Consider the following 13679-nt stretch of genomic DNA (forward strand, 5'->3'; position numbering starts at 1 on the left):
TCATGGGGTGCCTAGGTGGCTCAGTTGGTTAAGTGTCTGACTCAGTTTTGGCTCAGGTCATGATCTCAGGCTCATGAGATCAGGCTCCACACTGAGCATGGAGACAGCTTAGGACTCTCTCCCTCTGCCCCTCCCCTCCATTCATGTATGCTCTCTCAAAAAAAAAAAAATTTTTTTAATTAAAAAATATATGAGCTCATAATCATATTCATAACCTTTCATTTCCCCCAAAAAGATGTTTAATAAATCATTGGTCACCATTAGAATTACTAGGGCACTAACTCCTTACTCTGAAAAATCAGCAATTAAAAAATTAAGCATGTATTCTGCCTTCCCTGTACTGTATAAGTCAGGGTAATCACACTTCAGTATAAGGTCACATTAACAGGCTCCTGGTGGACACATCTTTGGGGGGGACCAACACTCAACCCACCACAGTACTCTTTCCCACCAAAAGTTGAACCTGAAACTAAGTCTCCAGGGACACTGTCCAATACAATAGCCACAGTCACATGTATTATTTATATTTAAATTAATTAAAATTAAAAATTTGTACCTTCATCACCCTAGCCACATTTCGAGTGCTCAGTGGCCACATGCAGCTGCTGTGTTCAACAGCACACATATAGAACATTTCCGTCATCACAGAAAGACCTACTGGGCATTGCGGTGCTGGAACTACTCTTCATAAGCAGGAAAGATGGGGAATGGAGGAATAAGTTTAATCACACCACAAAGAAGCAAACAAATCCAGCATGTGGGACCACCTACAGGACAATTGGCCTGGTTTCTGCAACAATTCAGGAGCATGGAACAATTAAAAAGCAAAAAAGAAAAAAGAGTACAGTTCTTTACAGGAAATGAGACTTAAGGGACATAACCAAATGTAAAGTGCAGATAGTTTTTTGGAGCCCAATCCAAATAAATCCACTGAGAAAGAGGACATGTTTTAGGCACTTGGGGAGGTTAGTTTATGAACTAGGTATTTAGGGGACATTAAGGAATAATTGTTAATTTTTAAGTGGATAATATTGTTATATAACATTCGTGATTTTTTGTGATGTTTTCTGAAGTATATAGAGAATAAATGACTAGGATTTGCTTTTAAAATACTTAGCCAAAAAATTTTAAAAAGAAAAATTAGATGAAAGTGGCAACATCTTTAATTATTCAACACAGAACCAGATAATAGGTATATGGAGGTTCATTGCACCACATTCTGTACTTTGGGGTACCTGAAAGCTTTCACTATATAATTTTTTTAAAAACGATCATGCTTACATTATTTGTGCTTAATATAAATGAAAGAAACATTCATATTGAAGTCAGGCACCTGGGTGGAATTTAAGAATCCAATTCCTGCCACTTAATACATACATGGTCTCTAACAAAACACCTAACCCTTCTGAACATCCATTTCCTTATCTCTAAAATTGAGACTTGTGTGCCTTGTGAGAAGTGAGTTCCGTAATTGTGGGAAAATTCATCACAAATACTACTCGTGTCTGTTCTTCCTGCCGGACAGATGAAATACTAGTAGGATGGGCTCTTGTTTGTAGTACAACCTCCCTGATTTGGAGTGTCAGAAGGGCAGTCTTCATTACAGGATTTTTTTTTTTTTTTTTAATTCCAGCTTTATTTTTAGCTTTTAGATCCAACCAGTTCTTACCATGTCCACTGCTACACCTTCACCCACACCACAGACTTTCCCCCAGGTTATCTTGATAGCCCCCAACTGGTCTCCGTGGCTCTTTTCTTGCCCAGCACCCCCACCACCTTCTCAGTAATAGCACTCAAAGAGATTCCTTTAATGTGTAAGTCAGATCAGAATGCTTCATTGCTTAAAACCTCCCATTGGCTTCCCACCTCGCTGAGAGTAAAAACCCAAATCTTTAGCGTGGACCTCAAGGCCCTACATGAGCTAGGCCCTAATTTCCTCTCTGGCCCTCTGACTTCTCACCCCCTCACACTGGCCTCCTTGCTGTTTTTGACACTTGCCTGCCTCAGGGCCTTTGTACTTGCTATCCCTGCTGCCTGAAATATACTTCCCCAGTTATCTGTGAGCATTTTAGCCTCCTCCTCAAGCCTTTAATTAATATTCCCACATATTACCTTACCACATATTTAGAAGTATAACCCTCCCACTCTACCCCCAACACTCTAGCACCTTTGCCTGTTCTATTTTCCTCTATAGTGCATACTGCCATCTGACATCATTTTTTATTTTACCTAGTTAATTTGTTATCTGTTTCCACCTCCCCTGACTAGAGTATAAATTCTACAAAGACAAGGATTTCTATGCACTGCTCAATCTCAGCATCAAGATCAAAACTCAAAACATGTAGGTGCCCAACAAATCTTTATTGAATGATGAATACAGAAACTTGTAATAGACTTAAAACAAGTTGTCTGGTCTTTAGAGGATGTGTTTATGGATCAATAAGAATAATGTGTACTTAATCAAAATCAATAGCTGCCTTATAAATTGGTACTTCAGAAGTGTTCAAATTACTTGAAAAGAGGATGTATTTCCTTAAGCAATTAAAAGATTTTCCCAGCAATCACACCCATTGTCTTAATTTGTTATAACAATTACTTCTAGGTAATGTATTTAAAAAGGAAAGAATGATATATAAGTAAACTTAGAATTGATTGCTCCTAATTTGTTAGATTCTATCACGTGTATTTTAAAAGGTATAAATAGCGTCATTGGCATTTTTTGCTTTAATATTTGTTTTCTGTTTTAAGTTTTTTTTAATTGAAATATAATTTGCATACAGTGAAATATTTAGGTCTCATATAAACAGAATATATTCTATTTTGATGAATGTATATCAAGATACAGAATATTTCTATCCCCCAGGAATGTTTCCCATTCTCATCCCCCTGCCTTTCCCCATTCAGTACACCCTCCACTCCAGGAAGTAACCGATCTGATTTCTGTCACCACAGGATTGTTTTGCCTAATCTAGAATTTCTTATAATTTGAATCATGTAAGTTTGTGTGTGTGTGTTCAGCTTCTCTCACTGAGCATGATAATTTTGAGATTCACCCCTGTTGTTATTTCAGTAGCTTATTTTTTTTTGTCACTGCTGCTGATTTATATTCTGTTATATGAATATACTGTTGTTTGGTTATCCATTCTCCTGCTGATGGACATCTTATTTCCATTTCTCGCTATGATGAATAAGGCCGCTACTAAACATTCTTCAAGGATTTTTGTGGGCCTCTGTTGTTTCTCTTGTGTAAGTATCTGAGAGGTGAATTGTTAGGTCATAGCTTTGGTGCATGTCTAGTTTTATAAGGAGCTCCCAGACCTTTTCCCAAAGGGATAGCATAGCTTTGGTGCATGTCTAGTTTTATAAGGAGCTCCCAGACCTTTTCCCAAAGGGATAGCATTATTTTATATTTCCAGCAGCAATGTCTGAAAGTTCTGGATGCTCCCCATCTTTTCCAGCATTTGGTCTTGCCATTCTTTTTCATTTTGATAAGAGTATTTCATTATGGTTTTAATTTGCATTTCCCTGATGACTTATAATGTTCAGAATGTTTTTATTTGCTTATTGGTCATTTCTAGATCTTCCCTTGTAAAGTATCTGTTTAAATCTTTTGCCCAGTTTTAATTGAGTCATTTTTCTTTTTGTTACTAAGTTGCAAGGATTTTTTTAGGATTTTTTTCATACAAATCCTTCATTTGATATGTGTGTTACAAATGTTTTCTCTCATTTGACTGTCATTTTCCTGATGCTTTTTTTTTTAAAGATTTTATTTATTTATTTGACAGAGAAAGAGAGAGATAGCGAGAGCAGGAATACAAGCCGGGGGAGTAGGAGAGGGAGAAGCAGGCTCCCTGCCGAGCAGGGAGCCCGATGTGGGGCTCGATCCCAGGACCCTGGGATCATGACCTGAGCCGAAGGCAGACGCTTAATGACTGGTCCACCCAGGCGGCTTTTCTTGATGCTTTTTAATGAGAAGGTTTTAATTTTGGTGAAGTTCAACTTAATAATTTTTTCTTTTATGATCCATGCTTTCCCTGTCCTCCCTAGGAACTATTTGCCTACCCCAAGGCTGAAAATATTCTCCTTTATTTTGTTCTAGTAGCTTTATTGTAGACTTTAGTTCAGGCCAGTCTTCCATCTTGAATTGATTTTTGTTATGGTAGAATGTAAGAACCAAAGTTCTTGTTTCCCTTGTGGATTTCCCTTATGTATTTTCCAGCACCACTTGTTGAAGAGATTCTCCCTTCTAAATCGAAATGTTTTGGCATGTTTGTTATAAATCCCTTCACCAAATATGTGTGGGTATATTACTGGACTCTGTCTTCTATTCCATTCATCTACTTGTCTAGTCTTTGCCTTGATTACTGAAGATTTATACTAAGTCTTAAAGCTAGTAGTATAAATCTTCCAACTTTATTATTATTTTTCAAAATTATTTTGGCTATTCTTTGCCCTTCACTTTCCAAATCAATTTTAAAATCACATTGCTAATTTTTGGAAAATAAACCTGAGAGGAGTTTGATTGGAATGACATTGATCTGTTCATTTGGATCAAATGACATCTTGCAATATTGACTTTTCTGATCCACAAGCAAGCTAGAATTCTCCATTTATTTAGAACTTTAACTTCCCTCAGGAGTATTTTATTGTCTTCAGGGTAGAGGAAGTGTACATCTTTTGTTAAATTTATTCCTAAATTTGTAATGTTCTTTAATCCTATTTTAAATGGTATCATTCTCTTGATTTTGTTGTCTAACCATTCACTACTAGTGCATAGAAATACAATTGACTTTTCTATATGCAACTTGTATCCTACAACATTAATAATAAAAACTATAATTCAAAAATATTGCCCTGTTCAAAAAATATACTTAATTTGTTTATCAAAAGTGTTATCAAGCCAGAATAACTTTTCTAAGTAAGATTACTGGACTTTAAAGAAAAGAATTTGATGAGATAAGCAAAAGGGTAAGTTACTATAAGTAATTTATAAGAGAAATAAAATTAGATTATCATCCTGCTTTTCAACAGCAACATTTTGTCATAAGAAAATGGTGTCACATATTTTAAATATCCAAGGGGATATTTATATTTATATTTATATTCAGCAAAAGTGGCTGTCAAGTATAAAAGGCATACTGTTATCAACTGAAGAAACACTGTCCCATGAATTCTTCCTGAGGAATCTAGTAGATGACTGCATATTCATTGACATTAGGACTGTTGGTCTTTATTAAATATATATTTATTTTATTTTAACATATTAAATATATAGTTACTTGTAGTGCTCAGATTAAATGAGAGTTGAACTGAATTCTGGCATGTAGCTGCTATATGTTTAACAATGTAAGTATAATACAACTACAAAAATGGAGGGATGACAGGAAGAGTATATGAAAACAGGAGTTTAACTCTTTAATAATCATTTTGTAAGTGGTAGTATTTGGTATTACTATTGTGAAGCTGTTATCTATGTAATACAGAGTAGAGCAAGTTGTAATCATAGGATATTTAATTCTAGCATTCCCTGTGTCTTGAGGAGCAGGATTCTTAATGTGGAAGAAAGGAGATACATATATAATATAGAAATATAGAGGTGGTTGCAATGGAGAGAGACCCCCTTGGAGACTTTCTGGGGTATCCTGCAAAGTTCTGTTTCTTGACCTGAGTGATAGTTACAGACATGTTTGCTTTATAGCCGCTCTTAGATCCATAGATTTGTTTTGCACGTATTTCTATATCTTTGTTTCGTTTTATAATGGAAGGGTAAACAAACAAATGAAAAAAGGTACAACAAAACTTTCAATATTAAATTTATCTTACACAAACCTTACAGAAATCTGCCAATAACTTTTACAAAATGGTGTTTCTTTTGCGGGGGAGCTGTAGGTGGATGACTCAAACCATTCTGTTCTACCACACCGGACTTGCACCCCAGCATTAAGTAAATCATGCACTCCCATGCCCCTTTGCTTGTGTCCCTCCTTCTGACTGGAGTGTCTCATACCGTTTCTACATCTCTTCCATCCTCCTGGAACAAGGTGGACAAGTTCCTTCAAAACCCAGTTCATGTGGCACCGCCTTCATGATTCTCCCTCAACAGCCCTAGGCTGAATTGACTCTGACCCTTTGTACAGGTAGTATCTTTGTCCTCCCATTGAGTTGTAGTTACATGTTTATATCTCCCTGATAGTGAGTCAGGGACTGAGAATTTTTCTTTTTTTCTTTCTACTATACAATATAATATCAGTATGAGTGAATAAATCGATTAGCCAGAATTAACAGAAAGAAAACTCACATAACCCTCAAGGAGCTTGTAGTCTAGTTCTGGAGAAATAAATAAAAAATGTTTTTGTTTGTTTTACAAAGTAATATATAAAAATTAGAGATTAATAGAGAATTTACTGAATACATGGGTTGAATAGGAGAATTGTTGAGATCAATATGGAGCTGTGAAATTGCTTAAAATGCATTTTAAATGAGTAAAGTTAAATCTTCATTCTAGAAATCTAGTCAAATATTTGATAAATGGAGAATGGGTACTCTAGGCAAAAGCAGTTGTTTTGAAAGGGACCAAACAAATGTTCAATGAACAGTAATTTGAAGAAAATTGTCACAACTGAGTCGATAATAGAATCATGAAAAATCAGGTTTCCAAGACAAAGGCTGCCTGCTATTGCCTGTTTAATTTTTTTTTTTAAGTTTTGATTCACTGTAATAGTCAATATGTAGTTGTAAGGGACTGTTCTATATTTTTGAAATTTTTTAAATTATCCTAAAAATATATGATATAAAAATTCAAATAGTGTACCTCCAATTCCACTTTCAAGAGGTCATCACTGTTTTGAATCTTTTTGTATCCTTCCAGACATTTTCTATGCATATGCAAGAATATGTAATACATCATACAAATATCTATCTCTTTCTTGGCCCATATGTGTATCTTATTTCCTTTTAGTGTGGGAATAAGATGACTATATTTTTTAGCTGTACCATATGGCTTTCTAGTCCCCTATTACTGCACGTTTAGGCTATTCGTCATTTTTTCACTATTTCAATATCATATAGTATGTTTTTCTTTTTTATCTTATCTGGGATTCTTTAGTTACAATAAAGACATTTATTCCATTTTCATTTATTGTCATAAAAGATAAATCTGGCCATCTGATTTTATGTTACTTTTTTGCTGCTTCTGCTTTCTATCTTTTTTAAAGATTTGTATTTATTTGAGAGAGAGAGAGACCAGGAAAAGGGGCAAAGGGGGAGGGAGAGAGAGAATCCCAAGCAGACTCCCCACTGAGCATACAGCCTGACACAGGGCTCGACCTCACAACCCTGAGATCATGACCTGAGCCAAAGTCCAGCTTAACTGACTGAGCCACCCAGGCACGCCCTGTTTTCTATTTTCTATATGGTTGGAGTTTTATTTCATGCATTTCTCTTCTGATAATTTGTTTTTTTAGTAGCTTTTCTATAGTAACATTTAATATACTATACCCTCTGTTTCCTGCTTTATCAACTTTCAACAGTCCCTACCAATGCCTGCTCTCTAAGGTGAGGTGATGAATACAACTGAATGTTAATGCTTTCTCCTACACATCCCTATTGGGTTCTGATTTTCACTAATGATTATTATTTTTATATTGTCAGAGTTTATCATATTTATGTTTTTCCATAACTATGTTGCTACAAACGTTTAACCTTTAACCTAAGGTTAAGGTACCGCTCACTTTCACACCTGTCATTCCACAGCCTTATTAAGTTGAATTCCTCATTTTGATTCAATTTTTGGTCGACTGCTTTTAATTGTTAAGTAGTTTTTCACAGTGGGTCAACAAGCTCTATTCCCTGAAATGTTTGAGAATATTCTTCTTTTGGCTTTATTTATGTTTGAGGTTAGCCTGAATTTTTAGATGACTTGATTTTTCTCCTTCTCAAAACAAAACGTATGCATACTACGTGCAATAACCCCTAATATTTTTCTCTTTTATTGTATTTAATTTTTCGAATGCTTGTTATGACCCATTAAATTAATTTCATGTTATATAGTGTTTAAAAAAATTTTTTTAAATCTGTGCTAGAGGACATGGAGGATGTAGAGATCTAAGGTCACCAGCAACTTCAATTCCGTATGTTCTTTCAAAATATCTTCTTGCTACATCTGCTGGGTGCACACCCTGGGGGCTTGTTTTCCATGGTTTTCCTTTTTGGGAGAGCAGATCACGCTGAAAGAGATCAGCTTGCTTAGTGAAGCCTCTTAGATTATTGGTTTTATTTTGATGAGTTTGTGTTTGTTTATCTCTGCTCTACTAATTCTGCCTTTCAGCTACAAAATAGGTTGGAGCTTCTTTTCTCTTCTCTCCTTTTACTCCAAGAAGTTTCTTCAGTGGAGGAGGAACTATATCTGTCAGAGGAAATATCTCTCTTCTAGCTCCACCTCTCCTCCAGTCTTAAGTTGGAACCTCACAAGGATTTACCCCACAATTCCAAAGGATCCTAAACCTGCCTTCAAACTATTGTTTTCTTAATAGAAGTTTATTTTCTGTAATCCTCATCTTACTTTCCGTGAAATGTATACCTTGCTAGAGACGTAGGCATGTATCAACTCTTAATGAACTCCCCCTTTTGGGTTGAGTCCAAATTTCATTGCGTGGTGTAAGATTTATGGTCATTTGCTAATTCCATTGTGTAGATGGAATTTTGTCTTCCCGATTTCTCAATTGTTTGTCCATTTAGAGTTTGAGGGAGGAAGTAGAGTAACCATACTCTTACTCCATCATTTACTACAATCTCTTGTTAGAAATCCTTGATCTGACAGAGATATGATGTAAATGTTCTTTGGGGAAGATTATCCAACAGCCTTTTAAGGTATAGATTAAAGTGGCACAAGGTGACATACCAAAAAATGTTAGAATAATCTAGGCCAGCACAATCCAATAGAACTTTCTGCAATGATGGAAGTAGTCTATATCTATCTGCATTGTCTGATATAGTAGTCATGAGCCACGTGTGGCTGTTGAGCATTTGAAATGTGAATTGTGACACTGAGAAGCTGAATTTTACATTTTATTTAACTGTAATTAATTTTAATTTAAATGTATACAGCATCATGTGGCTAGTGGCCACCGTATTGGACAATGCACAGCTAGGCAATATGATGCCTAAATACTAGAGTTTGTCTAAAGAAATGGAAATAAAAGAGGATATCCAAGAGTTATAATGGAAAGAAAGAAACGACAATGCTTTTGTAAGGAAAGAGAGAGAAGAAATTGTGCTGGGGAGAATGGGGAAGCTGGTGGTACCATCCAGTAAAAAAGATATATTGTCAAGAGCTATTTTGAAAGATAGGTATTTTAACAGGTTGAGTTCCCAGTGATAAGAAGACCTTGAAGTGGAAAGGACTCTAAACAATTAGAATTCTCACACTAGATTGGGGCAAAGAGAGGTCAGAGCTACCAAAAACAAAAAAATCTATTTCCTCAACATTTCTCTCCGGAGAGAGTCTCTTCTGCCTCCATACACCCCTTTTCAGATTGCCTTGTCCTCCCCCACATGGAGAGACTCTGATATATGGCATAATAATGACGGTTCAGAGAAATTACTATTTCACCTACTGAGTGATTAATATGAAATAAGTTACTGAAACACTCAGTGGTGCAGAGAAGATCAAGGAGAAATTTAGTTTTGTTTTAGAAAGAAAAAAATGCAAGATAAAATACTGCTTTGCATACACAGAGTACTTTTCGTCTGAGAATCTTTACATACCCAGCAAGCCTAATTAATGAGAAAACCTCTAAGACAGAGAAGTGATGAGATAAGGAGCACAGATACCGGTGTTCTGTTTCTGTGACTTTTAAAAACCAGGCTTGGTGTTTTCTTCTTTCATTAATGCACAAGTGTAGCTTTATGCAGCAACCACGAGATGTTCATCTTTCTGCTGAATGATTTCTCATGAAGGCATCGCACTGAGGAGGCATAGTAACCACATAGAATCCCACCCCCAGACTTTATTGATGTCCTGCGCTCTCTTTGCCATGGAAATCCATCCCTATCATTGTAGTGCAGTGAGCGTTCTCTGATAATCCAGTCTGCACTGTCCCTGAAAGGACGGTTTTGTTGCAGAAGAGAGCAAGTTATCTTCTTTATAAAAAATTATTCAAAACAAACATCCGTGAATCTAGGACTAATGTGCACTGAACGGGGACAGGCAGGGCTTCTTAACAGGTACCCTACCGTGTAATCTTCCTTTCATCTTCATTCAAAATCCCTTGGAGATTCAAGCTCCTCTTTACAAAAATATAAATTCTTCTAATTACTTATGTGTAGGATACATGATTTGATTTAGTCAAAGAGATACGCAATAATGTATCCTGGCATTTATTTTCGTCTTTTGTGACTTGGGGATAGATGCTGGATTTTTGTCCTATACCTTCTTCTTCGTGTTTTTTTTCCCCCTTCCTTCTCTCCACTTTAAAAAAAAAAAAAAGAGCCATTCTGGCAAAAGAGGAAATACCTTGAAAGATAAAGATGATGGCTTTTAAAGATTTTTACAAAGAGTTTGATGTTCTGTAAAATTAAGCTAGCTGCCCTGTGCAAAAATAGCTGTTTTTGCTTGAAGAGGAGAAGGTACTGAGAGAGTTCAGTTTTTGTTTTTTTAATTCATCCAAGGTCTCTATACATGTGTCCAGGCATGTACAGATCTTTCACTTCTAGCCCACAACCCTCTTGTATCCTCAGAGCCCAGGATTCAGGCTTGTCCCCATCCTCTCCTGAGTTCTTCCTCTGGCTGGCAGAGCCAGCATTGCCTGGCTTCTCTCAGAGTGCACCCTGTTTGCCCAGTGATGTAAGGTTACTTCTTTCCTCATTAGCACAGAACACCTCCTGACACCATCACATCACCATTGTCCAATAAGATGCCACAGTGACCTTTCCATTTTAACACATAACTGAGAATTTAGGAGAGCTGATCTAACACTTTCCAGATTAAATGTCAAATTCTTAAAATTCAGATGGATTTGGAATCCACCTAGGTATATTTCCTGCTCCCATTCCCAGCAGTCTACAGAGTACACTGATTAGCAGTAGCATTTTGTAATATCACTTAAGGCTTGAGCGCCGTGGAGTTCTGCCAGTAATGTTTAATTCACTTATATGTGCCAATTCATCTCTGTCAGGAGCCTATTAATTTCTTCACTATTTTACTCTGTCCCTAGCCCCTATATAATGAGACACCATGATCCCCATTTGTGTAACCAAAAAACTTAGAGTCTCTCATAAATTACCTCGGATCCCACTGCGTCCAGTGACCAGAAAGCCTCAGTATTTCTTTTTCATATTTAAATCAATTTTGCAAGCTCTTTCCTTTAAAAGAATACACTAGAACTCCAGGGTACCAAATAGTGAAATCTTAGCCAAAGTATGGGATTCTGATGGGCTCTTTAACATACATCCCTCTCCCAAGGAAGACTTCCATATTATCTTCCATACTAACTGTTCCCACAGGCACACCCATTTGTAGGAAGGGAACCTTAATAAATATCAGCCTCTGACTCTGCAGTCAGCACAGTCATCTGTGGGCAAGATGTCAAAATACGTATTCCATTGCTATAAAAGTCAAGACCCCCTAACAAATAAAGGTCAGAGATATAAAATTAACCCCACTGATATGCCATTGGCATCTCTGTATGGTGTGATCTTGGGTTAACAGGAGAGTAACAGCTAAGTGACTGACTAGGAGAAATCAACATAGATTCAGGAGAGTCTGTCATTGTGTTACCACATAAAATTCACATATGTCTCTGCTACCTGTTCTACATTTTTTTCAGGATTGGAGCAAAACATCAGGAGCTAAGGGAAAAGCAGGCAAGAGGTCTTATTGATTATGCTACTGGTGCAGTTGGATCACTGCATGATATGGACGATGATGAAATGGACCCCAACTATGCCAGAGTGAACCACTTCCGGGAACCGTGTACATCAGCAAGTGTCTATAGGTCACCATCTCCACCTCGGGCTGGACCCCTGGGTTACCATCGGGATGGCCGTCCTCTCTCTCCCGAGAGAGACCACTTAGAGGGTCTCTATGCCAAGGTCAACAAACCATATCATCCGCCGGTGCCAGTTGACAGGTAATATAACTTATTGAAAGACAAATATGGCTTTAATTCCGTAAGTTTCAAGTCATCTCTCCTGCTGAAGCCGATAAAAATATATCCTTTTAATCTATTAAAACTGAAATGAGATAGTCCCCTTGGTAAGAGCTAGGCTTTGACCCACCTGTAAGGTATTAGCCATCAAAAATAAAACAAAAAACCAGTCATAAGGTGGCATGAATGAATGGTAGTTGTTGAGGTCATGGTGCAACAGGGAGCAGTTTTTGAAGCGATATTGTGGCAGAGGACTAATGGTGAAACCTTTGAAGGAATAATGTCCTTTCTCCTACAAGTCCTACTGTGAAAGACTTATTTGAGAAGATGTCATGACACTGGGAGGTGAGGAGTCAGAGAATGGTGGCTTCCACGTAGGTATAATGGAGCTGGAATTAGAGAGAGCTGCAGAGGTGCAGAGGACCTTGAAAAGCAAGGTTGGGATTTTACACTCAAGGAAAATGTGATCCTGTATAGATGTTCATGGATTATCAGAGGTAGAAAAGGAGATAATCTTGGCAATAGGAGTTTGATGAAGTAGAGAAAGATAAGAGGTGACAAGGCCAAGGATCTTTAGGCTTAGCAGCTAAGGAAAGAGATAATAAGACCATCTGTCAGTACAATTGAAGTAGGTAGGGAACAAAATGATTTCAACCCCACCTCCTGCCACAAATAAAATGTCTCATCTCTTGAAAGGCTGATATAAGAGAGTTTTAGTCAATATACATTGTTAGGTGACCCCTGGAATTACACACGCAAGGAATGAGTTGACTGACTTTGGCTTAATCTGGCTGCAGCTTGAATTCTGGAGGGAAGGGTGGCAGGCACAAAGAGCTCTCATTCTAGATGAAAAAAAGACTTGTTTTCCAGATTTCTTTTGGTCTTGACAACCACCCAGTCCCTATTAGTAACCAGCTTTTGTGAGATAGCATGATACATTGCATCTGTTTACCGTTTACATTTCCCCAGCTGGGTGATATTATGCACTTTCAATTAGGTTGGGGAGAGGAAGGGAAATCATGGCATTTTTATGCAGACTGTAAAGTGTAGCTTCACAAGACTGATTACCTTTCAGAGCCTTTCCAATAACCAAGTGGGAAGGAAGGAGCAATTTTTAATCCTTACTGTCAAGCTTCCAGGTTGATAGTATTAAAGAAAGATGGTCAAGTTTTTCTTTGGGATAAAATGAAAATATAAATTCCTATGACTGTGTGAGACAGCCCCAATAACTAAACTGTTAATTCAAACGACTGATTAAGAGTTGGCCTTTTCTTCTAAGCCTTCATCTAGGGTTGCATTTTTATCATGTAAATGATAATACCACTCTTGAGTCTCTTCTGGCCCAGACCAAAGCCAATCTTATTTTCCCTAAATCAGACAGGTCTTCATAGCAATCTCCTTTGCACATGCCCACTGCTAGAATCCCAGCACAGAGGGACTGTTTCTAGGAACCTCCAAAGCCAATAATTCCCTGTACTAATTCCATGGAAATAAACACAAGACATTCTATTTAAAAAAAAAGTTCACTGGCCA

At 37.1% G+C, this 13679-nt stretch overlaps 1 protein-coding gene across 4 annotated transcripts in view; it reads left to right on the plus strand.

Moving 5' to 3' along the window:
- The window catches only part of PARD3B (par-3 family cell polarity regulator beta), a 995854-nt gene that overhangs the window by 829319 nt on the left and 152856 nt on the right, over positions 1-13679 (plus strand). For all 4 annotated transcript variants that reach the window (XM_078071225.1, XM_078071227.1, XM_078071226.1 and 1 more), the window contains one exon: positions 11826-12128. In XM_078071225.1, the coding sequence (XP_077927351.1) occupies positions 11826-12128 (303 nt within the window). The remainder of the gene's footprint in view (positions 1-11825; positions 12129-13679) is intronic.

Source organism: Halichoerus grypus, chromosome 4 (assembly GCF_964656455.1).
Source record: "Halichoerus grypus chromosome 4, mHalGry1.hap1.1, whole genome shotgun sequence".
Classification (NCBI taxonomy): domain Eukaryota; kingdom Metazoa; phylum Chordata; class Mammalia; order Carnivora; family Phocidae; genus Halichoerus; species Halichoerus grypus.